Source organism: Dermochelys coriacea, chromosome 1, assembly GCF_009764565.3.
Source record: "Dermochelys coriacea isolate rDerCor1 chromosome 1, rDerCor1.pri.v4, whole genome shotgun sequence".
NCBI classification, from domain to species: domain Eukaryota; kingdom Metazoa; phylum Chordata; order Testudines; family Dermochelyidae; genus Dermochelys; species Dermochelys coriacea.
The window spans coordinates 223049060-223074182 of record NC_050068.2 but is presented as its reverse complement, the minus strand read 5'-3'; the positions used below and the strand labels follow the sequence as shown (position 1 = coordinate 223074182).

Sequence of the window (25123 nt, the reverse complement as noted above, 5' to 3'; positions counted from 1 at the left end):
CTAACAAATTTATTTGAGCATAAGCTTTCGTGAGCTACAGCTCACTTCATCGGATGCACACGAAAGCTTATGCTCAAATAAATTTGTTAGTCTCTGAGGTGCCACAAGTACTCCTTTTCTCACTTGGGTACATAAACTATCTGTATTAAATTATATTTTAATTTCCATACTTAGTCCAGTTCTTTAATTTGAAAAATATTTTGTTGCATAGAACATTGTTCTGCAGTGGAAGAGGATAATGTGTGTTAGTCAGGCATTCATGATGTACTATCTAACTGATGAACTAAACATTTATTAGGCAATAAAATGTTTCATAAATTTAAAAACACATAAAATACATCCTATTCTAGAGTCTAGGGCCCAGGATTTCAAAGGTATTTATTCGTCTATATGACTTCAATGGGAATTAGGTGGCTAGGCTCATTTGAAAATCACACTAGACAACTATCTGCATCTTTAGGTACTTAAATATCTTTGAAAACTTAACCCTAGGTGCTTAAACAATATCTACAATTACAATCGAACTAGGAAATACAAAATCAACATAGTTTTCACATCCAAAAAAAGCTTCTAACTAATTAAAATGAGCAAAACATCCCCACTCATCTTTCCAAAAATCACAACCCCACCAAAACATTCTAAGAACGGAGATTCCAGAGTCAAGATGGCACTGGGGAGAGTGATTGGCCAGTAGACCCTTTCTCTTAATGTATCGGGCTTCCAATTAAATGCTTTTGCTAGTAGCAACTGTGGCATATTGCACACAAGAAGATTTGGCGTCTCAGGTAAATATATCTCAACAAATTTAAAACTTTATAAATTGAAGCCAACTCTTCAAATTCTGCCCAGAAAGCAATAGGTAGCAGTGCAGGTCATGTAGCACAGATTGTCATATACTCACTGCAAGATATCCTGCTTGAAGTATTCTTCTGCATTGGAGATCACGTTTTCCAATGGATTTAAAATGTGTCTCCAGATACAGCTGTGATGATTTGAAGAATCTGTACAATTTATATTCTGTGAGATTATGAACACTGTGTGTGTCAGACAGCAAACTCCATTTTGTGTGTAAGGCAGGTCTTTGCCTTTTTGCAGTCTTTTACTTCTGTGACGGATAGCAGTTCCAAAGGACAGTAGTACAGGGCTGACAATAGAAGGCTGTTAAACTTAAATGGCCACATATTCAAATTTAGCACCCTTAGAGAAAGAGATGGCTGCCACCCAGAGCACACCAGTTTTTCAAGTCTTGCTTCCAGGGGGAGATAAATAGGCAATGGATCATCTGGTCAGGGACTGTGGTCACATGTTGAGGGTGAATAGAGTCAGCTAACAGAGGGGACTGCATGGTTATAAAAAGGGAAGAAATCTCCTCTATTTGTTGTCCCTTCTCAGCTATTTTGATCAGCTGAGAGGAACTACATGTACAAATTTGGGGAGCTTTGCCTTCCAAAACACAGATTACCCCCCACTCCAGACTCCAGAGGCTTAAAACTCTAATGAGAGCCCAACTGGATCTGTGAAACTGCACATTGTAGTAGCTTAATCTCAAGAGTAGACCATTGTAGCAAGACCCACGTTTAGGGGTGGGGAGAAAGGGTTTCAACCTCCTTATCAGGCACAGATGGAGGGAAAAAAAAGTGTTGATCCTGGTTACTATCTCAAAAAGCAACAGAAGATCTAACAAGATGCCCAAATTGCAAACTCAGGTTACAGAGAGCTGACAGATGCTTTAGATACAGTGAACACTATATTGTTCCATTTATCTTCTAGTGCTTCCTCCAATTCACCAACATTTCTTTTTGTTAGAATTGTTAATGTATGAAGGGAATGCAGAAGATGTAATATTTCTATGTAAGTAAAGTATTTGGTATGGTCTCTAAATTTTAATTGCAAATTAATTCAAATTGGCTTGGAGAAGAACACTGTGCTGAAAACTGGCAAAATAAGAAAAATAACAAACAATGTATTGAGTTGGGGAGAGGTGTGTAGTAGGTGTTCAACATGGATTACAGATAGGTCTGTTTAACATTTTAATTAATGTTATAGGAGTAGTAGTAAATAGCATGACACTGAAATTCTTAAGTTATGAATTGTAATTTGAAAGTAATTGTGAACACCTGCCATTAGTGAGAAATAATGCAAAGTAACCTAGAGAATTAAGAACCATGTACAGAAAATAACAAAATAAGATTCAATTTAGAAAAATGCAAGCTAATGCAGTAATGTGATATAATACTGTGAAATGTATAATTATTTAAAGGAAGAAAATTGGGAAGCAGGAATAGTAAGAGTTTTAGGGGTGATAGTGGACTGTAAACTAAACATGAATTCACTGAACATTATGGCACTTTAAAAAAAGAATGTATTTTTGAGCCATATAATAGTCCTTTGTGACTAGGTGCCTAGATGTGCCACATTGAGAATGCCTTACTCAGGGCAGACTGCAAGAAATAGGGAAGACAATCCACAAAATTGGCGGTTTATTCTATATTTAGATTCACCAATCCATTAACAAAACAGCTCCTCTGTAATACCACACTGGTTACCAAGAAGTCAAACACAGTCTCCTTTAGGCATCCCATATAGTGAGGGGTTACTGAAAATCTGATTCACTGTATGTGAGGTTCACCAATCCCAAAGGACTAGACACTTATTGCCAGGTGAATATGAGTCTCAGATATTACCCAATAATCATGCTGATGCCAAACTAAAACTAACTAACTAAAACTAAAGGCATAATAATAAAAGGAAAAAAAGAGAGTTGCAAATGGTTAAAAGACCAATATACATACAAGTGACTTCCAGTGTTCATAGTTCAGGATTAAAATACCTTAGTCAAGAAACTGCAAAGGCATTAAGGTAATATATATATATATATATATATATATATATATATATATATATATATATATATATATATATATATATATATATATATATATAAGTAATAACAAAAAAATAGGTATTCAGATATTTAAAGGGTATAAATATAAAGAATGAAGAAGTATTTAGTATGGCACAAGGAGAAGTAATAGGAAGAAATTTAGAAATGGAAAATTTAAGCTGAATATTAGGAATTACTTTTTTGGACTGAATTGAGTTGGACAGGAAGTTAGTATTTTAAGAGAAGTGATGGAAACTCCATTGCTTGAGACTTTTAAATCTAGTTTGCACAAAATACCAGGCAATATGAGGAACAATCTTGTACTAGGAAAGAGGTGTACTTGGTTCACTGGATATTGCATCTCAATGTATATGATTCTATCAACCCTGTGTAGTTATTGTATAATGTTTGTTACATTTTATTTTATTTTATTTTATTTTACAGGAGAAACACAAGCTTGAGTTAGAAGACATGAGGAAAGCTGGACATGAAGCCCTAACTATTATTGTGGAAGAATTTAAGGTAAATTGCCCCATCAGTACAGTTAATTTAATATTGTTTTTAGTTTCATATTTATATTTAGATAATTAGGACCTCACCCAGTAATTCCTTATTATAGGAGGGGCTGGTAGCACTGCTAATTATTAAGGTTACATAACTCTTCTCATTATAAGACCCTGTTTCAATTGCTTATAACTTTACCAAATTTTGACCATTTGGACGAAATTTTCCATGTGTGCCCCAGGCTGATTTATTTTTTTAAACATTTCAGCTGAAATGGTTCAACCATTTCTGACCATGAGGCTAAAGAAAAATACCTTGTTTTGCTGATTGTTTAAAAAAAAAAAAATTCTGGAAACTTTTTTTTTTAATTGCTCTAGTGCACCTATGCTATGGGGCCGAGACTTGAAACTTGATATGGGTGTGGCCTTTGTATCAGGGATGCATGTGCCTTTTGCTGACTCATGAAAAATCTGCCCAAATTTGGCCAAGTTATAAACATTTTAAAAATTGTAGTTCTCACATGTTCAGTCTCACATTGTAGTTCTCAGATGCTTCATTTATAGCAGCTAAAATCTCTGAAGATTCTGCCCTCATTGACCAAGGTCAAGCTCTCAGCTCCTAGTGTTGACCAGACTGCATATGTGCCATCTCCACAGGGCGACTGAGCATGACCTCTGCAGCTAGGTGGAGCTGGGGTTTCCCTTTTAATGACTACTCCCAGTCAATGGGCACTCTAGGCCAGGGTGGATCCAGGCATTAGAACTAAGAGCCTGTCTCTTCTGTGTTGTCAACGACCCTGTGCTGGTAGCGAGAAGGAGCGTGTGGTCTTATTCAAATGCACAGAAGACAAAAGCTGTATAAGAGGGGCGGGAAAGGAGTAAATTGGAACAAGGAATCTGGTGAAGGTGGGGAAGAAACTGGGACAGGTTGGGCAAGAAGACTGGTACTTGGGGGTGGGGAGTCTGGGTCTGGGAGCCGTAATGAGGGAAATGAGATGGAGGGGCTGGCAGCCATTTGACTGAGAGTGGGAAACCCTTGGATTGGATGAGGAATTAGCAAAAAGAGGGGAAACTGGAACTGGTTGCACAAGGACACTGGGGCTAGGAACCAGTGTGGGGAAAAATGGAGGTGGAGAGACAGATCTGACAAGGAGCTGGGATACAGGGGGGAAAACTGGGACTGGCTGAGCAAAGGGCTTGTGACAGTAAATCATTGATGAGTGAGACTGAGGCAATGTCCCAATAGGGGGAGAAACTGAGTTTGGTTGAGGAGGCTGGGAAGGGAGACTGGGAATTGCTGTTGGTTGGGGGAGGAGCGAGACAGATTGGATGAGGAGCCAGGATTCAAGAACTGAGATTGGCTGGGCAAAGAGATTGAGATTGGATGTGGTGAGGGGGATAAAATAGGAATGGAGGAGAAATTGGGAGTTGGACAGTGAGCCCAGTAGGGTGACACTAGGACTTGCTGGGCAAAGAAACTGTGACAAGATACGAGGAGTGGGGAAGAAACAGGACTGGGACAATGCAGAAGGAGGTCAAGCTTGTGGGGAATGGGCAGAAGTCTTTATCCACTAGAGTACACTTCCCTCCAGAGCCTGGAGTAGAAGATTACTGAGTCACAACATTCCTCTGATGTCAGCAAATATATGTGAAACCCCCTGGCAAAGTGCATGTCTCACCCCCTCTAATGCTGCTCCACATAAAGGATGACAATCTAATACCATCAGTTGTTCTGTTAGCTCAACTGGTAGAGGAGGTCTGTGTGATGGAGCTAAAGTTTCCAACCCTGCTGATGAACCATGTGGATGTTACTCTGATGCCACAATAGAATTTGTTTTATCAGTTTTTTTTTCTAAAAACCTAGAAATATCTTTATACATATGGTGTTTTAAGTTGTTGAGAAGCAAGTAATTTTATTCTAAACATTTATAATTTAGAGAACAAAAAATGATAGTCCAAATCTTAATTTTCTCCCTTAATCCCAGTTCAGGGATGTGACTCCCACTGTTTTAGTCATGTGGGGTTTTTTGCCTGGCCTTAGGGAACACCACAGTTAAAAACAAGTAAAATGATCACATCTATTAACTTTGACTTTCTTTCTTCTTTAAAGAAAAAGAAAGAAAAAAAATATAAAACATGAAAGAAAAACTATAAACGGTGCTTACTACAGTTGTGTCCTCTTTGTATGTCTCTGTGGAGAGCTTTCAACAGAGATTACATCTCTGAGAGTGGGTCTGTTTTCAGAGGATGCTCTTCTGTAGGTAAACTAAAACCAAAGTACATTGTTCCCAAAATTAGTAATGAGTTCTGTCTCATTATTGTATTATTATTGATTATATTATTATTATATTATTATTATTGATTGTAGTGTATTATTATTGATTATTCTTATAGATTGGCATAATTTCATTTAGTTTTCATGTAGTAAATCCTGTTTGTTTGTTCTGGATATCTGAAAGAGTTTATAAATGGTCAGAGCTAAGTAATTATAAGTAAGTCTTACAAAACTGAAAAAAGTTTTAACTCAGTTACCTGAAAAAAAGCAATTTGGGGAATGGTCTTGAAATATGTACATTCATAACTATTAAGAATCTTAAATGCATTTTAATTCCCAATATTTTTCTGTTTAAAATGGTTATCTTAAGACTTCTTTCCAGGAATACAGAATCTGAACAATTTGGTGTTTAAGAGGCAAAACTGTTAGTACCTTAAATTACAGTAGCATTTCAATATCACATTAAAATTATTAGAAGAAAAAAATTAACTCTAGTCCCTTGCCAGTCCTTTTGCAAACACCATCTCATCAGTGATGCTGAAGTCTTAGTGACATCATCATGTTGGGGAGGAGTGTTGGGCTGGAGGTTACTTCTTGATGCTATGTTGTTGCTCCTTTGTTCTTCTTGATTGTCTGGTTGCTGCTGCTTCTTTGCTCGTAGAGATGCTGAGATTAGGAGACTATTGTGAGGAGAGTGTTACTGCTCATTTGTGCAATTCAGATAGATTTATTCTTTTTTCTTTCCATAATTTCACTAAAGAAGGAAGGCACGTCTCTTTCAGGGTTTGCTAGATTCAAATATCAGCCACTGCCTTTCATTGGCTCAACATCTTTGTGGAATTGTCTTGGTAGTATCTCTAGCTCATGATTATGCAGTCTCCTAACGTATATGCACCAGGGATTTAATTACTTTTATATTTGTGGCGGGAAATTCTCAGAACATCCTTAAAGTTAGTTTGAACTGTTGCTTTTATTTAGTCCATTTTCTGAAATATCCCTTTAGTTCCATCAGGGTTTAATAAGAGTTGAAATTCTGTTTCAAATGAGTCCAAAACCTCCTTATTTTGTCTGGTTTCAGAGTGGTAGCCATGTTAGTCTGTATCAGCAAAAAGAATGAGGAGTACTTGTGGCACCTTAGGCCTGGTCTACACTAGGCGTTGAAGTCTAATTTAGCAGCGTAAAATCGATGTAACCCTGCACCCGTCCTCATGACGAAGCCCTTTTTTTCGACTTAAAGAACTCTTAAAATCGATTTCCTTACTCCACCCCCGACAAGGGGATTAGCTCTGAAATCGGTTTTGCTGGGTCAAATTTGGGGTACTGTGGACGCAATTAGAGGGTATTGGCCTCCGGGAGCTATCCCAGAGTGCTCCAATGTGACTGCTCTGGACAGCACTCTCAACTCAGATGCACTGACCAGATAGACAGGAAAAGGCCCGCAAACTTTTGAATTTCAGTTTCCTGTTTGGCCAGTGTGACAAGCTGCAGGTGACCATGCAGACCTCATCAGCAGAGGTGACCATGATGGAGTCCCAGAATCGCAAAAGAGCTCCAGCATGGACCGAACGGGAGGTACCGGATCTGATCACTGTATGGGGAGAGGAATCCGTGCTATCAGAACTACGTTCCAGTTTTCAAAATGCCAAAACATTTGTGAAAATCTCCAGGGCATGAAGGACAGAGGCCATAACAGGGACCCGAAGCAGTACCATGTGAAACTTAAGGAGCTGAGGCAAGCCTACCAGAAAACGAGAGAGGCGAATGGCCGCTCCGGGTCAGAGCCCCAAACATGCTGCTTCTATGGTGAGCTGCATGCTATTTTAGGGGGTTCAGCCATCACTACCCCAGCCGTGTTGTTTGACTCCTTCAATGGAGATGGAGGCAACACGGAAGCAGATTTTGGAGACGAGGAGGTGGAGGTTGTAGATGGCTCACAGCAAACAAGCGGAGAAACCAGTTTTCCCGACAGCCAGGAACTGTTTCTCACCCTGGACCTGGAGCCAGTACTCCCCGAACCCACCCAAGGCTGCCTCCCGGATCCACCAGGCGGAGAAGGGACCTCTGGTGAGTGTACCTTTTAAAATACTATACAAGGTTTAAAAGCCAGCATGTTTAATGATTAATTTGCCCTGGCATTCGTGGCTCTCCTGGATATACTCTCAAAGCCTTTGCAAAAGGTACTGGGGAGGGCAGCCTTATTCCATCCATCATGGTAGGACACTTTACCACTCCAGGCCAGTAGCACGTACTTGGGAATCATTGTAGAACAAAGCATTGCAGTGTATGTTTGCTGGCTTTCAAACAACATCCGTTCTTTATCTCTCTGTGTTATCCTCAGGAGAGTGATATCATTCATGGTCATCTGGTTGAAATAGGGTGCTTTTCTTAAGGGACATTCAGAGGTACCCGTTCCTGCTGGGCTGTTTGCCTATGGCTGAACAGAAATGTTCCCCGCTGTTAGCCACGCGGTGGGGGGAGGCAAAATGTGACCTTGTAACGAAAGCACATGTGCTATGTATGTAATGTTAATAGCAAGGTTTACCATGAAAGAGTGTACCCATTGTTCTATAAAATGTGTCTTTTCAAATACCACTCTCCCTTTTTTTTCTCCACCAGCTGCATGTGTTTCAAGGATCACAGGATCTTCTCCTTTCCAGAGGCTAGCGAAGATTAGAAGGCGAAAAAAACGCACTCACGATGAAATGTTCTCTGAGCTTATGCTGTCCTCCCACACTGACAGAGCACAGATGAATGCATGGAGGCAAACAATGTCAGAGTGCAGGAAAGCACAAAATGACCAGAAGGAGAGGTGGCGGGCTGAAGAAAGGGCTGAAGCTGAAAGGTGGCGGCAGTGTGATGAGAGGAGGCAGGATTCAATGCTGAGGCTGCTGGAGGATCAAACTAATATGCTCCAGCATCTGGTTGAGCTGCAGGAAAGGCAGCAGGAGCACAGACCGCCACTACAGCCCCTGTGTAACCAACTGCCCTCCTCCCCAAGTTCCATAGCCTCCTCACCCAGATGCCCAAGAACGCGGTGGGAGGGCCTCCAGCCACTCAACCCCAGAGGATTGCCCAAGTAACAGAAGGCTGGCATTCAATAAGTTTTGAACTTTTAAAGTGCTGTGTGGCCTTGTCCTTCCCTCCTCCGCCACCCCTCCTGAGCTACCTTAGTAATTATCCCCCTATTTGTGTGATGAATTAATAAAGAATGCATGAATGTGAAGCAACAATGACTTCATTTCCTCTGCAAGCGGTGATCGAAGGGAGGTGGGGAGGGTGGTTAGCTTACAGGGAAATAGGGTGAACCAAGGGGTGGGGGGGTTTCATCAAGGAGAAACAAACGGAACTTTCACACTGTAGCCTGGCCAGTCATGAAACTGGTTTTCAAAGCTTCTCTGATGTGCATCGCACCCTCCTGTGCTCTTTTAACCACCCTGGTGTCTGGCTGTGCGTAACCAGCAGCCAGGTGATTTGCCTCAACCTCCCACCCCGCCATAAGCGTCTCCCCCTTACTCTCACAGATATTGTGGAGCGCACAGCAAGCAGTAATAACAGTGGGAATATTGGTTTTGCTGAGGTCTAACCAAGTCAGTAAACTGCGCCAGTGTGCTTTTAAACGTCCAAATGCATGTTCTATCACCATTCTGCACTTGGTCAGCCTGTAGTTGAACAGCTCCTGACTACTCTCCAGGCTGCCTATGTATGGCTTCATGAGCCATGGCATTAAGGGGTAGACTGGGTCCCCAAGGATAACTATAGGCATTTCAACATCCCCAGTGGTTATTTTCTGGTCTGGGAAGAAATTCCCTTCCTGCAGCTTTTGAAACAGACCAGAGTTCCTGAAGATGCGAGCATCAAGTACCTTTCCCGGCCATCCCATGTTGATGTTCGTGAAACGTCCCTTGTGATCCACCAGTGCTTGCAGCACTATTGAAAAGTACCCCTTGCGGTTTATGTACTCGCTGGCTTGGTGCTCCAGTGCCAAGATAGGGATATGGGTTCTATCTATGGGATATGGGCCCTACCACAGTTAGGGAATCCCATTGCAGCAAAGATATCCACTATGACTTGCACATTTCCCAGAGTCACAACCCTTGATATCAGCAGATCTTTTATTGCGTTGGCTGTTTACATCACAGCAGCCCCCACAGTAGATTTGCCCACTCCAAATTGATTCCCGACTGAAGGGTAGCTGTCTGGCGTTACAAGCTTCCACAGGGCTATTGCCACTCGCTTCTCAACTGTTAGGGCTGCTCTCATCTTGGTATTCTTGCGCCTCAGGGCAGGGGAAAGCAAGTCACAAAGTTCCATGAAAGTGTCCTTATGCATGCGAAAGTTTCGCAGCCACTGAGAATCGTCCCAGCCCTGCAACACTATGCGGACCCACCAGTCTGTGCTTGTTTCCTGGGCCCAGAATCGGTGTTCCACCGCATGAGCCTGCCCCATCAGCACCATGATGCCCACATTGCCAGGGCATGTGCTTTGAGAGAAGTCTGTGTCCATGTCCTCATCACTCTCGTTACCGTGCTGACATCGCCTACTTGCCCGGTATCGCTTTGCCAGGTTCTGGTGCTGCATATACTGCTGGATAATGCGTGTGATGTTTAATGTGCTCCTAATTGCCAAAGTGATCTGAGCAGGCTCCATGCTTGCTGTGGTATGGCGTCTGCACAGAAAAAAGGTGCGGAACGATTGTCTGCTGTTGCCCTGATGGAGGGAGGGGTGACTGACGACATGGCTTACAGGGTTAGCTTACAGGGAATTAAAATCAACAAAGGGGGTGGCTTTGCGAGAAACTGAATGGCCGCCTCAAGGATAGAACTCAAAACTGGGTTTAGCAGGCTGTTGATTTTACGGAGGGAGGGAGGGAGGAGAAAAAGAATACAAAACAAATCTGGTCTATTTCTTGTTTTGAGCCACTTCATCTATCTTTATACATCTTGCTGGCAGCAGACTGTGCAGTACGACCGCTAGCCATCGTCACCTCCTGGGTGCTCGGCAGAAGATGGTTTAGTATGACTGCTGGCCATGATTTTCTGCTGGCTGCAGATTAAAAGACAGTGCACTGCCGGTAGGACCCAAACGCCATGAGACGAAACAAGGGAAATGACCTGGCTGAGTCACTTCGATGTTTGCCCAGGCACCCGATTAAAAGAGCACCCAGGACTACGTCGACAACAGCTACCAGTCATACTGCACTGTCTGCTGCCAAAAGACAATAAGCTGCTGCTGTGTAGCAATACAGTACCACGTCCGCCAGCACCCAGGAGACATACAGTGACGGTTAGCTGAGCAGGCTCCATGCTTGCCATGGTATGGCATCTGCACAGGTAACTCAAGAAAAAAGGCGCAAAATGATTGTCTGCCCTTGCTTTTATGAAGGGAGGGAACAGGGGCCTGATGATATGTACCCAGAACCACCCGCGACAATGTTTTAGCCCCATCAGGCACTGGGATTTCTACCCAGAATTCAAATGGACGGTGGAGACTGCGGGAACTGTGGGATAGCTACCCACAGTGCAAAGCTCCGAAAGTCGACGGGTGCCTCGGTACTGTGGACACAGTCTGCCGACTGCATGCACTTAGAGCATTTGTGTGGGGACACACACAATTGACTGTATAAAAACGCTTTCTACAAAACTGACTTCTATAAATTTGACCTAATTTTGTAGTGTAGACATACCCTTAGAGACTAACAAATTTATCTGAGCATAAGCTTCCATGGGCTAAAGCCCACTTCATCAGATACATGCAGTGGAAATACTGTAGGGTGAGATATAGATAGATACAGAGAATATGAAAAAATGGGTGTTGCCATACCAACTCTAATGAGACTTCTCGGTTTAAGGTGGGCTATTATCAGTAAGAGGGGAAAAAAAACTTTTGTAGTGATAATCAGGATGGCCCATTTCAAACAGTGACAAGAAGGTGTGAGTAACAGTGGGGTAATAGCTCATCTTAAGTGATCACTCTCCTTACAGTATGTACGATAAAACCCATTGTTTCAGTGTGTGTGTGTGTGTGTGTGTGTGTGTGTGTATATATATGTATATAAATCTCCCCACTGTATTTTCCACTGAATGCATCCGATGAAGTGACCTGTAGCTCATGAAAGCTTATGCTCAAATAAATTTGTTAGTCTCTAAGGTGCCACAAGTCCTCCTTTTCTTTTTGCGAATACAGACTAACACGGCTGCTACTCTGAAACCTTTTATGGTGATAATCAAGGTGGGCCATTTCCAGCAGTTAACAAGAACGTTTGAGTAAGAGTGTCGGGGGGTGGGGATGGGGGAGGAGAAATAACATGGGGAAATAGTTTTACTTTGTGTAATGACCCATCCACTCCCAGTCTCTATTCAAGCCTAAGTTAATTGTATCCAGTTTGCAAATTAATTCCAATTCAGTAGTCTCTCATTGGGGTCTGTTTCTGAAGTTTTGTTGTTGAAGGATAGCCACTCTCAGGTCTGTAATCAAGTGACTGGAGTGATTGAAGTGTTACACTAATCACATCAGCCACACTATCAGAGGCTCGTTCACCTGCGCATCTACCAATGTGATATATGCCATCATGTGCCAGCAATGCCCCTCTGCCATGTACATTGGCCAAACTGGACAGTCTCTATGTAAAGGAATAATCAAATAATCAAAGGACACAAATCAAATGTCAAGAATTATAACATTCAAAAACCAGTTGGAGAACACTTCAATCTCTTTGGTCACTCGATTACAGACCTAAAAGTGGCAATTCTTCAACAAAAAAACTTCAGAAACAGACTCCAATGAGAGACTGCTGAATTGGAATTAATTTGCAAACAGGATGCAATTAACTTAGGCTTTAATAAAGACTGGGAGTGGATGTGTCAATACACAAAGTAAAACTATTTCCCCATGTTTATTCCCCCCCCCCACTGTTCCTCAGACTTTCTTGTCAACTGCTGGAAATGGCCCACCTTGATTATCACCACAAAAGGTGTCCCTCCCCCCCCCGCTCTCCTGCTGGTAATAGTTCACCTTACCTGATCACTCTTGTTACAGTGTGTATGGTAACACCCATTGTTTCATGTTCTCTTTGTATATAAATCTCCCCACTGTATTTTCCATTGAATGCATCATCCAATGAAGTGAGCTGTAGCTCACGAAAGCTTATGCTCAAATTTGTTAGTCTCTAAGGTGCCACATGTACTCCTTTTCTTTTTGCGGATACAGACTAACATGGCTGCTACTCTGAAACCTGTCATAAGGCATCTGGTCATTTTAATTTAAAATTATACTATGATTAAACACACTGAGATCTGCTTAGTTGATACAAGCGCACTGACTTGTTACAGGTAAATTTTATTCATTTTCATTTCTAAAAAAAAGTTCTTTTGCAAAAATAGAATTTTTTTTATATGGGTTGTAGGAGAAGTTTTGTAAACTATTGCCTTTGTTAATGTTCTGTATTTTGTATTTGATGATTGAAATTCCTTTGTGTGAACTACAGTGTGTTTCCTATGATGAAAAGTATAGATTTTTCCCCTAAAAGAATTTCTCAAAATATGCACTATAAACTTAAAATTGCATGAGAATATGTAATTTTGTGATTCTTTGAAACCATTCTACTAACAGCTGTTAATCCATCCTCCCGTTAATTGATGTTTCACTAGTTTGAATTTTTAGTTACTACTTCAGATCTATTTTAAAAGAGGATTCTAACGTCTGGTTTGGCACAAAAGATTAGGGATTCAATCAAATAGTCTGCCCCTGAGTAATATTTATATTTAACATATCATTTCTTGTAGACTGTTTATGTTCAAATTATATAAAGACATTCTTTTAGATCAGGGTGTCCTAGGATGAATACACCTCATACAAGTTTTCCTGTTGCCTCATTGGTTAGTTGCCACAGTTTGGTCAATGAGATCACAGTCCTCAGAGGAGGAATAACATCAGATATGCCAGTCTCCATTTAAAATACTGCAACAAACCTCTTCTACAAACATGCAGCGAGTCAATCTTCAAAGTAGCATGAGAAAATAAAAAAATATTTCAGATAGAAAAAAAAATCAGTCTTCTCCTTTCAGAGTAGCAGCCGTGTTAGTCTGTATTCGCAAAAAGAAAAGGAGTACTTGTGGCACCTTAGAGACTAACAAATTTATTTGAGCATAAGCTTTCGTGAGCTACAGCTCACTTCATCGGATGCATCCGATGAAGTGAGCTGTAGCTCACGAAAGCTTATGCTCAAATAAATTTGTTAGTCTCTAAGGTGCCACAAGTACTCCTAGTCTTCTCCTTATAGCTTTAATACCTTTTTAATCCCATGTGCAAAACAGGAGCAATTTTGGATGGCAGGGGATTCCAGTGAGGACAAGATCCTTCTTGTGTAAGGTTTTTTTTAAATTAATTTAATGTTAAAATATACATTAGTGGTTAATATTCCAGTATGGAACAAGTGTAAAGAATAACTTTCCCCTCAAGTAAATAAGACAAAAGTGCGTGTTATAATTGGTAAAGAATGTTTTACATTTTAAAGATAATTTTTTACTGCTCGTTCATGTCTTTGGGAACTTCCTTGATTATACTCGGCAGACATGTTAGCAGTTCTGCTCAGTTAATAGCCGCACAACCATGTAAGGAGCCAAAGTATAACATATTCGTTTAATGTAAAAAATGTAATGTACGTGTGATTTCACCTTTTGGTGAAATAGAGTTGTCAAAGCGATTGAATCTCTTAATTCATTAATGTTTAGCCACTCTTAATGCTGTGTTGAAATATGTCTTCTCTAGATTTAAGACTTTGTAACAATAAAGAAGTGTTTTCCATTTTCAGAGGACTTCACAAGCATTAACTAATTAATTCCTATATCTATGTGAGGTAGATAAGTATTTTTTCCTCTATTTTAGAGATTGGGAAACTGAATCAGAAAGCTTAAATGACTTGCTGAAAGCCGCAAAGAGAGGTTTCAGATGTGAAATTAGAATTGAGGCATCCCTGACCATTAGACCTGTATTGGAACCACTAGATTCTCTGAAATTGACTGGATGATGGCATGGGCAAGTTTATCCAGTATATGAGATTTAACCATAAATTCATTTCATGCTTGAAAATTGCACCTCCAGTTTTGTGGTGCAATTAATTACAGCCATTTATATATAGCATCTTGCATCGGGACATCTTTCTATTTTTGCAGTACAGATGTTCAAAAACTGGAGAAGGTTCAGAGAAGAAATCATTCCCTACAACGAGAGCTTCTGAGCTCAGTCTGTGGAGTTTAGAATAGCAAAGATTTAAGGGGTCATTTGATCACAGTGTATAAGTACTTATATGAGCAACAGAAAGTTGATAATAAAGGGATCTTCAGTCTAGCAGACAAAAGTATAACAAGAATCAGTATCTGGAAACTAAAGCTAGCTGAATTCAGACTAAACATAAAGGTGCACATTTTTAACAGGCAACGTAATTAGTCACTGGAAAAATTTACCAAGGATTATTGAGGATTCTCCATCACTGAAGATTTTTAAATCAAGATTGGATATTTTTTCCTGAAAGATATGCTCTAATTCATTCACAGCTATTAGACATGAAGCAGGAATTAATTCAGGGGCGACCTATGTCTTTTGTTATGCAGGACATCAGACTAGATAACCACAATTGTCCCACTGGCCTAAAATCTTTGAATCTATGAATTACCTTCATCACCTCTTATCTACACTGTTTTTACTGGCTTCACCCTTTTAACTGCAATATTGCATCTGTACTACAATAATTACAGGTGCAAGTATAACCATATTAGTTTAGTAATCCTAATCTGCAAAAACCTGTTAATATTCTGTTGTATTTTCTTGAAGACATGAAGATAATTACAGATTTTTAGGGAGTGACAGCAATTCTCTGATTTCTGATTAAGAATTCTACAGAATAATAAAAATAATACCTAGCTCTTATATAGCATTTTTCATACCTAGATCTCAAAGAGCTTAGTACTATTTTACAGACAGGGAAAGTGAGGCACAGAGAGGGAAGTCTGACTTGCTCATAGTTATCCAGCAGCCCAGTGACAAAACCAGGAATAGAACCTAGCCTTCTGAGTGCTATTCCAGTGCTCTAGCTGCTAGGCCATCTTCTTTCTCTCCCACTGCACACATTCAGCTTTAGAACATGTGTAAGTATTTAGTGTGTATAATGAACCTGTTAAAAAAAAATCTTTTCAGTAAGTACTGCATTATTTACAACTCTAAAGCTACTGTAACTTCATAGCTTTCTTATTTCAGTGTATTAAATGTGGAGGAGTAAGGACTGTATTTGAATTGGTCTAATCTAAATAAATAAGGATATTGAAAATATGAAAGCAGAATCATTGCTAACAATGATTCAAGGCCATTGAACTACTAAACGTACCTCATAACAGTAATTGGCTTAATAGCAATTTCAGACATGAATTTGACAAAACTAGTATACAACAGTGACTTATGCAGATGTCAAATCCTACTCCACAGATGACGTATTCCGTGTATTTCTATTTTTGGGTCCGTACTACCAGTGCAGAAGGAGCTTAGAGCCTTAGCTCTTAAATTTTGGGACTTTGAGGTTCCATATCGCTGTGCTTCGTGCATGCCTTAGTCAACTACTTAGGCTTTCCCATGTGTTCCTTACTTAGTTCCCTTCCTGTGCAGTTAACGTAAGATCTTCCTCAGGACTATTGTGCTTTTCTCCATTTAGCTGGCTCTTGATGACACTTGATTGCTTTGCTGTTTCAGCCTCTTTTTTCCTATATATTTATATAGTACTTTTGTGATTATTGTCCTAATAAAGCTCAAATTTTAAGATTTTTGGTTTCTTCATCAATGATCCCCTGGATTACATTTTGCTGAGATGCTATCTTTGCCTTTGATGCCTTGGGATGTTGTGCCTGCATTTTTACTTGCAGTATTACTTAACTTCAGCCATTGTGTCATGGACACATGCTGCTCTCTATTGCCTCTAAAGATACAACACTGGAGTTAACCCCATACCAGTTCCCACTATATATATATATTTTAATGGTTATTACAATTTAGTTTTTTCCAGAGCCGTTGGCCTGGCGTTTGTGTGCAGTCAGCTTTCTCTGATGCTAGATTGGTTGTTTCTTTTTCTATTCTTGCTTGTTGTAGGACTAGAGGAAGATGGTCAAATGACTTCTAGAAATGCTTGATTGTAACTCTATGAATGCCTTTTGCACAACGTGACATTCATGACTAATGTAGTACCTGTTTTGGAATGGACCACCATAGTTTGTGTGCTACCTATTCTTGGATGACATCCTGTGCCATTAGGCTCTGAAAAGAGCTCTGAAACCCCTGTTATTCTCTTCCAGAAATTGTAGTAGTCTGGCATAGTGTTTATCCAGGGGCTTGACCAAGTTGCGCTCTCAAATGGAATGCTAAAGTTATATTCTCAATGTCTGCTTTGGCACAGGTATGACAAAATTTCAGAGCATTGCTCAGTCCCTCAGTACCGACATACACTATATTTCATTGGTTCTGGACACCATCTTTTCCTCATCCAGTTAAGCGTTACCAATTCAGATAATGCTCTGTCCAATCTGCTCAAATATGAGAACAGTTGTCGCCTGACTTCCAGTGACTCTGGCCTTGGTGCTTGACAACTATTCCATGTGAAACTGCATAGTACCAGCATAGGTGCCTGAACCTGTGAACTCCAGGAGATAATGTCCGAGAATATTTCCTGCTCTCATGACCAAGTTCAAAAAGATCACTTGGATTGTTTGACTGTTTGTACCACACTGAATAACTGAAAGCTCTTTCCTGATGCTTGGCCTAGTCTGAATTCTTGGTGTTGTGGGGCCAAAGTCTGCACCTTGGCTGAGATGTAGGTCCTTGATCCCATCATGTTTGATGAATTTGGCTTCAGTTCAAAGGCCGTTATCTGTGGATGCTACCTCTGGTGGTAATTATGGCACAACTCATGTTGTATGCTTCAGTACCGCTGGGTTTCCATATTGAGGCAGCATTCTGACACATCTTATCTGGATCATGAGGACAGTGCTGGAATCAGCATGACACTTGGGACATGTGTCTGGAACAGAAGGATACTGTTGATCGGGGAATCAGTATGGGGGAGGTTGTATTTTGTACTCTGAAGAGACTGCTGATCCTTTGGAAGGCAAATATACATCCACAAGGTTAGATGACAAATTGATTCTTCCCTGGTGTGATGTGGTATATAAGCCTCACACCGGGGAACCAAGGGTTAACAAGCAGCTCTGGGCCCAAAAGGCCCTGCCCAGTCGCACCTGCTGTGCATGCTCACAATGGAGGCAGAGCTCAAAAGGGAATGGCCCAGCTCAGTCAAGGCGGTCAGAGCAGGGAGCAGTCCTTTGCTGGTATCTCTGGTGGAGAGGCCACAGGAGCACCACACCGCCTGGACCCAGACCCTATTGCAGAGCAGCCAATGGCCCCCATTTAGACCAGAAACAGACAGTTGCGATTGAAGGAGAAGAGCCTCCAGATCACTGTCAATGAGAAACACCCCCTGTGAGGTTATAAGCTATAAGCCAACCCTTGTGACTTTGGAGGGGACTGAGCCAGCCAGCCACAGGACCCTGAGTTGAAAGCCAATGGAGCAGGAAGGGCCCAGGTTCCCCTACCATTGGCCGTACACTCTCACCACTGGGCAGCACTGCCGGGCTTGGACACTGAAGTCTCCAATACCTTGAGAACCCAGTCTTTTCCCAGTTCTTAGAATGAATGACTAAAGTCACCAGCTTTTCTTTAGTCCCAGATTTGGAAACTTGAGTGACCCAAATTAGCAGGATCATGGACCAGATGAATATTTCTAATAGAGCTGCAGCAGCTCTATGCAATTTTCTGGACCATTTGGTGGAGATGTGACACCACCTTCATTCAACTTGTGTTGTTGATAAGGTGGTATAGTAGAAATACATTTTTTCCTAATGTGTAGCTAGTGATATTTTCTATCCTTTTCATAAGTGTAATACAGGAATCTCCTATCATCAGTGCTAAGACAAGAACAATGTGATACAGACCCACAAGCATGAATTGAGATGCTTGGTTGCACATAAAAAAAGACTTTCTAGTCTTCAGTTGTTGCTCCTTTTATTCATAATACTTGCTCTTCTCCTTTAACTGACTGTCCACATAGATTTCATTTCTCGTGCATGTGAGCCTTATGTCAAAGATCAGATTCTTTTGTCCAGCAGCATCCTTTGGGGCTATGTTTGCACCCTGGATGCTCTTCTCCCCCCGCATCTGAGGGCAAAAAGGGCACCTTGGGTTCCTCCTTACCACCCAGGGCAGTGAGATGGAACCTTTGGTAGTGTCCCCTTATTTGTGTGCTTTGCAGCTTGATTCCATGTGTGTCTGTCTGTGTCTCTGTGTGTGTAACTAGTTAATAAATTTTAGTGTAGATAATATAGCTTTTAGTTAAAATAGTATAGTGTAGTGGCTCTCAACTAGAGGGCTGGGACTCCATGGGTGGCCACGAGCAGGTTTCAGGGGGTCCGCCAAGCAGAGCCAGCATTAGACTCCCTGGGGCCCAGGGCAGAAAGCCGAAGCCCCATGTTATGGAGTTGAAGCCTGGGGCCCTGAGCCTCACCACCTGTGGCTGAAACTGAAGCCTGAGCAATGTAGCTTCGTAAGGGGGCCTTAGGGTTGTCAACTTTCTAATTGCACAAAAACGAACACCCTTTCCTCACCATTTCCCTGAGGCCCTACCACTGCCCAACTCCTTCTCTAAGGTTCTGCCCCTGTTCACTCTATTCCCCCATCCCTCTGTCACTCGCTCTCCCCCACCCTCACTCACTCACTCATTTTCACTGGGCTGGGGCAGCAGGTTGGAGTGCGATAGGAGGAGAGAGCATCAGCAGAGGGGTGTGGGCTCTTGGGTATAGGAGAGGGCTCTGGGCTGGGTGTGGGGCTGAGGAGTTCGGAGTGTGGGAGGGGGTTCCGGGCTGAGGCGGGGTTCGAATGTGGAAGGGAGTACGGATTCTGGGGGGGATGAGGGATTTGGGGTGCAGGAGGAGGCTCCAGGCTAGGGCCTGAGAGATTTGACATGTGAGGGCGGGGCTCTGGGTGAAGGCAGGTGTTGGAGTGTGGGAGGGGGCATGGGCTGTAGGCTGGGCTCCGTTGTGGAGCCAGAAATGAGGGGTTCCGGATGTGGGAGGGGGATCTGGGCTGGGCCAGAGGGTTGGGGTTCAGGGGGGTGAGGGTGCAGGCTCTGGGGTGGGGCTGGAATGAGGGGTTTCGGGTGCAGGAGGGGGACTCCAGATTGGGGATGAGGGGTTTGGAGTGTGGGAGGGGGTTCTGAGGTGAGGCAAGGGGTTGGGGCACAGGAGCGGGTTCGGGGTGTGGGCTCTGAGAGGGAGTTTAGGTGTGGGAGGGGGCTCAGGGCTTGGTGTTCGGGCACAGAAGGAGGCTCAGGGTGCAGGTTCTGTGAGGGAGTTTGCATGCAGGAGGGGGCTCAGGGCAGAAGGTTGGGGCATGGGAGGAGGTGCGGTCTCCAGGAAGGAGTGTGGGTGTGGGAGGGTGCTCAGGGTTGGGGCAGCGGGTTGGGGTGCAAGAGGGGTTTTGGGATGCAGGCTCTGGGTGGTGACCACCTCTGGCGGTTCCCCCCGAGCGGCGACATGTCCCTCGACTCCTAGGCAGAGGCATGGCCAGGTGGGTCTGCACGCTGCCTCTGCCCGCAGGTGCCACCCCTGCAGCTCCCACTGGTCATGGTTCCCAGCCAATTGGAGCTGTGGAGCTGGCACTTGAGGCAGGATGGGGGCAGCACATGGAGCCCCTGTGGCTATCCCTCCGCCTAGGAGCCAAGGGACATCACCATTTCCAGGGAGCTGCACGGAGCCAGGTAGGGAGCCTCTTGGCCCCGCTAATGACTCGGTCAGCGGTGCAGTGACTCAGTCAGTGGTTCTAGTGACTCGGTCAGTGGTGCAGACTGGAGCCGCCAGGGTCCCTTTTCGACTGGGCATTCTGGTTGAAAACTGGGCATCTGGCAACCCTAGGGTGCCTGTGGCCACTGGGAATTGCCCTGCTTGCTACCCCCTAATATTGGCCCTGGCTTTTATATGCAGAAAGCTAGTTATTGTAGCACAGGTGGGCTATGGAGTTTTATAGCATGTGGGGGGGGGGGAGCTCAGAAAGAAAAAGATTGTGAACTCCAAGTATAATATAGTATTATTTTACACCCTTTGCCTATTTTACTTAAACACACACAGAGAGATATCTCCCTGGCACTGGGATTTAGCTGAAATGCTGAATGAAAGTCCTCAGGATTCAAAACTTGCCCCTCTTATGATGCAGCTATTCTACTAAATGACAGGTACTTGAGGTGTCAATGACTGGGATGTGGGCAGTTGTGTCCAGTGGGTAGAGCTAAGTCATGCCTAATGGTTAGAGCAGGTGTTGGTAGTCAGGAATTGGAGTTCATGGTCATAACTGGCATCAGAATGCAGGAATCGGAGCCAAAGGTCAGGATCAGGTTACCTTGAATGAGGCAAGGCAGGGGCAAAGCTGTGGACAAGCAGGCACAACAGCTATCATAGCCATGGGCAAATGTTTTAAGCAGCCACTGAACTGCTGCTGCTGGGCTTAAGGGCTGCTCTGCTGACTCTTCCAACAAATCAGTGGCTGTAGCCAATTAGGTAATCTACCTCAGGCCAGCTGCACTTGTTAGGTTGCCCAGAGACTGGCTGTGCTGCAGGCCTTGCTTCCAGACTGGCTCTGTTGGTGGTCCAGATTCCTGACAGTACCCTCCCCCCAAGATGTCTTCTAGGGGCCCAGTTTCTCAGGATATTTCCAATGGAACTCTCCCAGTAGGTCCAGGCATGGATATTCTCTATTGGTACCGAAGACCGGTCATCTGGACCGTAACCTTCCCAGTCAACCAGAACTTGAGCCTTCATCTAATTTGCCAAGAAATTAGGATTTGATGGACCAAGTACTCCCCACTATCTCCAGACTGTTATGGGTGGTAGTGACCTGGAGAAGTATGGATATAGGGTTCTCGATGTATAGTTTTAAAAGTGAGTTGTGTAAGATGGGGTGCATCTTCAAGGACTCTGGCAGCTGTAATCTAAAAGCCATTGGGTTTACTGGTTCTATAATCTTGAAGGGGTCCAGGTATCAGTAGTCTAGTTTGGCAGATGGGCAGCTTGATTTAAGGTTTTGCTCAGAGTCACATCTTGTCACTTACAGCCAAATTAGTGGCAACCTGATGGTCTTGGTCCGCATGGTGTTCGTAGGCTTCTTTGGCAGAGGGCAAGTCATTTTTTGAGCTCCTGGTGTACACTTCGTGCAGTTGGGAGGCTAAATCCACCATGGCCAGTGCTGGCGAACTCATGAGTAAGTCTGGGCAGAAGAGAGGGTGAAAGCCATAGTGTTCACGAAAAATGGGCTATATTGTGTTAAGGCATGGATTGCATTGCTATGTATTAATTAGGTATAGCATAGCAAGGGAAGCCAGTTGTCTTGATGGTAATTCAAAAAGCAGTGAAGACACTGCTCCAAGATTTGATTGACTCTCTCTGTTTGCCTATTAGTCTGCAGGTGATAGGCAGATGAGGTGAGGGGCTCGATATCAAAGGGTCTGAAAAATTGCTTCCAGAATTGGGAGATCAACTGTGGACCCCAGCCTGATACAATGCCTGTCAATAACCTGTAGTAGCGGAAGATGTTTTTCCAGGAATAGCCGAGCCATTTCTCCTGTGGTAGGAACAGTAGAGCATGGAATGAAGTGCACCATCTTCGTTAGGCTGTTGATGACAACCAGGATTGCTGAGTGATCATGGGAGTATGGCAGTTCTACAATGAATTCCATTGATACAATAGACTGAGGCTTCAGAGGCAAGGGCAGAGGCTCAAGGAGACATAGGGGTTGTGATCATGGTGGGTTCTTGGTACAGGCACAGAGATCACAGGACTTTTATATAATCATTGATGTAAGCTTATAGGCCTGGCCACCAGCAGCTCCTCAAGACCAGATTCCAGAATTGGCCAGAATGGCTCACGGGTGGTGAATAGTGGCACGTTTCTGCCTTGTCCCTCGGCAACATAAACACAGCCCTTGCAAGAGATTAGGCCATTCTGTAGCTGGAACGCCGAGTCTGGTCGGATACCTGCATCATTCACGGTCTGGCAGATCTGGATTGCAAATGGGTCATTGGTGAGCAGATGGAGGACATCACATTGCTGTCTATTGTCCAGTTGACAAAACTGGACACCTTGAGCACGGTGGCAGAGGCTCTTCATCAGGCTCAAGATACTTGTCTTTCCAAAACAGGGCATCTGCCTTCCCGTTTTCCATCACTGGCTGATTGCTCGTTTTGATTTTGTTATGACCTAAGAAGAGGACCAGTGGGTCTAGCATTGATTAAGGCAGAAACTTGCAGGGCAGATACATGAGCATCAGTCCAAACTTTGACACAGCACTGTTTCCTCTTTGGAGGCTCAAGATCTGACACCTCTTTTGATGGAGCTGTTCGGCAGTTATTTAAATAAACTCTCCATATCTGCTGTCGGTGAGTTCACTGCTTGTTAGTTACCAGAAGTGGAATACATGTGAACAGTCATTTGAAGAAAGAACAGTTGTTTACCCTGTAAAGACTCCAATCTTGCCCACATGGGGTGCATGTGCATCAGAAGTAGAATACATGTGAACAAAGAACCACAGTTACTGTAGATTATGTAACCGTTCTTTCTTCATAGTTAAATGCTCAATCTGCATTGTTCTTTCACCAGAGAAATGTGAAGAAGTCAAACAGATCTTCTCTGTTGACTTGAAACTTTCCTTGTGGCATTGGATGTCACAAGTATGTAGCGGAAAAGGCATTGTAGATGCATATGCCTGTATTCATGTGCCTGTCATAATGGGGCACAGCAGATGCATGGGAATCTCATAATGGAGAGAACCTTTTGCGGGTAAATAGTCGAGGATAGCCTGACAAAGAAATCTTAAGGCAAACTTTATTCTCTTGGGTCAGTGGTACAGTCATCTTCCATAGAAGAAGGAAGGGGAAAGCACCAGCTAAGAAGCAAGCCAGCCTTCAGCAATAAGAACAGAATCAAGAGTATCCATTTTCAATAGTCAGTGCATGTAGCATACAGCTTGTATTACTCATCTCTCTGAAATTATCTTCCCATAATGTCCAGTTCCTCACTCATACATATATATACACACAATGTTGCAACAATGATTGCAGAACTCTAAATGGGTTCCTCTGGTTTTGATATGATCATTGAGGTGCATAAACATTATACACAAAATTACATGGCAAAAATTGACACTGTTTTATTATATTTTTCCCTTTATGACCTACAATGGTTACCACTGACGGTATCAACATTAGAAAGTCCACCTTTGGCACCATTTCCCCCCCCCCATGTTTACAGCAAGAAATAATGAGTATGAAGGATGTCACTGTAAGGGATTTTTATATTTTTTGAATCTCTAATGGCAGCTACTGTAAGTGTGTAACCTCTCTACTGTGGAGACTTAAATATGTTGTTAATTTACTGGTTAAGTGACAAAGAAACATATTAGCCAGTTTTCACCATTACAGAATCTGCCTCACTCATTTTGTCGTACAATGAGTATCTTTCTTGTGAGCAAACTGCTACATTTTCATTCCTGATATTTCCTGTTGCAATCTAATTGTTTTTATGAGAGTGTAAATATGGGTTAAATTATTTTCATTTTGAGGAATGATTCACTTAGGAAAGACCATATTTTTCCAGCCTCCACAAAATTTTCCATAGTATATCGGTCACAGGGAGGTCGGGAACTTAAACATAAGAGTTAATGCATTTTATCGTATTACATTCGAAATTTCAGTTCCTGGATTCATTGTTAATTTATCTTCTTTAAGGTGTCAACTCTGGAGAAATTGGAGTCTTTGTAAAATGTCAGAATATTACGTGAACTAATCTGGAGTATTTAAGTACATGTAATAAACCTTTAGTGGGATACCAGTTGTCTTGGAATATTAACTCACCAAGCAGGCTGGGAAATCTACTAGGGACAGACTGTTATGCATTTTGTAGCTCAAAATCTTAGAAGATTTTGGCCATTGTTAAGGATCTGACATTCTCATGTTCATTTCAAGAAATAAATAGTTGATAACACACTGGGGGGGAAATGTGATATTTCTTTTTTTTAAAAAATGAGAAAACAAATTAAAAATGAACCTGGTGTGCTATATAGGCCAAGTTTCCTTTCTTATGTTTATGTAATTTAGTTTAATTTCTGCCTTTCATGTCATATTTTTTTAAACTTTTATCCCTGATAATTAACTACAATAAAGAAAAGTAAATGTAGATCTTGGAAAGATTTTCATGGGATCATGCCACATTTTAAGATTATTTACTACAAACAACATATGGGGTTTTTCCTTTGCTTGTTTAATCAGGCTTTTGTTCTGATATTGTCATAGTTCAGTAAATAGACCAGCTAAGATTTCTTAAGCTTTT

The 25123-nt window shown here is 42.4% G+C and overlaps 1 protein-coding gene across 9 annotated transcripts in view; it reads left to right on the top strand.

Moving 5' to 3' along the window:
- CCDC91 (coiled-coil domain containing 91) overlaps positions 1–25123 on the top strand; it is a 319228-nt gene that overhangs the window by 150472 nt on the left and 143633 nt on the right. For 8 of the 9 annotated variants that reach the window (XM_038373298.2, XM_038373267.2, XM_043514931.1 and 5 more), the window contains exon 7: positions 3329–3406. The exons of the other annotated variant lie outside the window; for it this stretch is intronic. In XM_038373298.2, coding sequence (XP_038229226.1) covers positions 3329–3406 — 78 coding nt within the window. The remainder of the gene's footprint in view (positions 1–3328; positions 3407–25123) is intronic. 9 annotated transcript variants of the gene reach the window in all.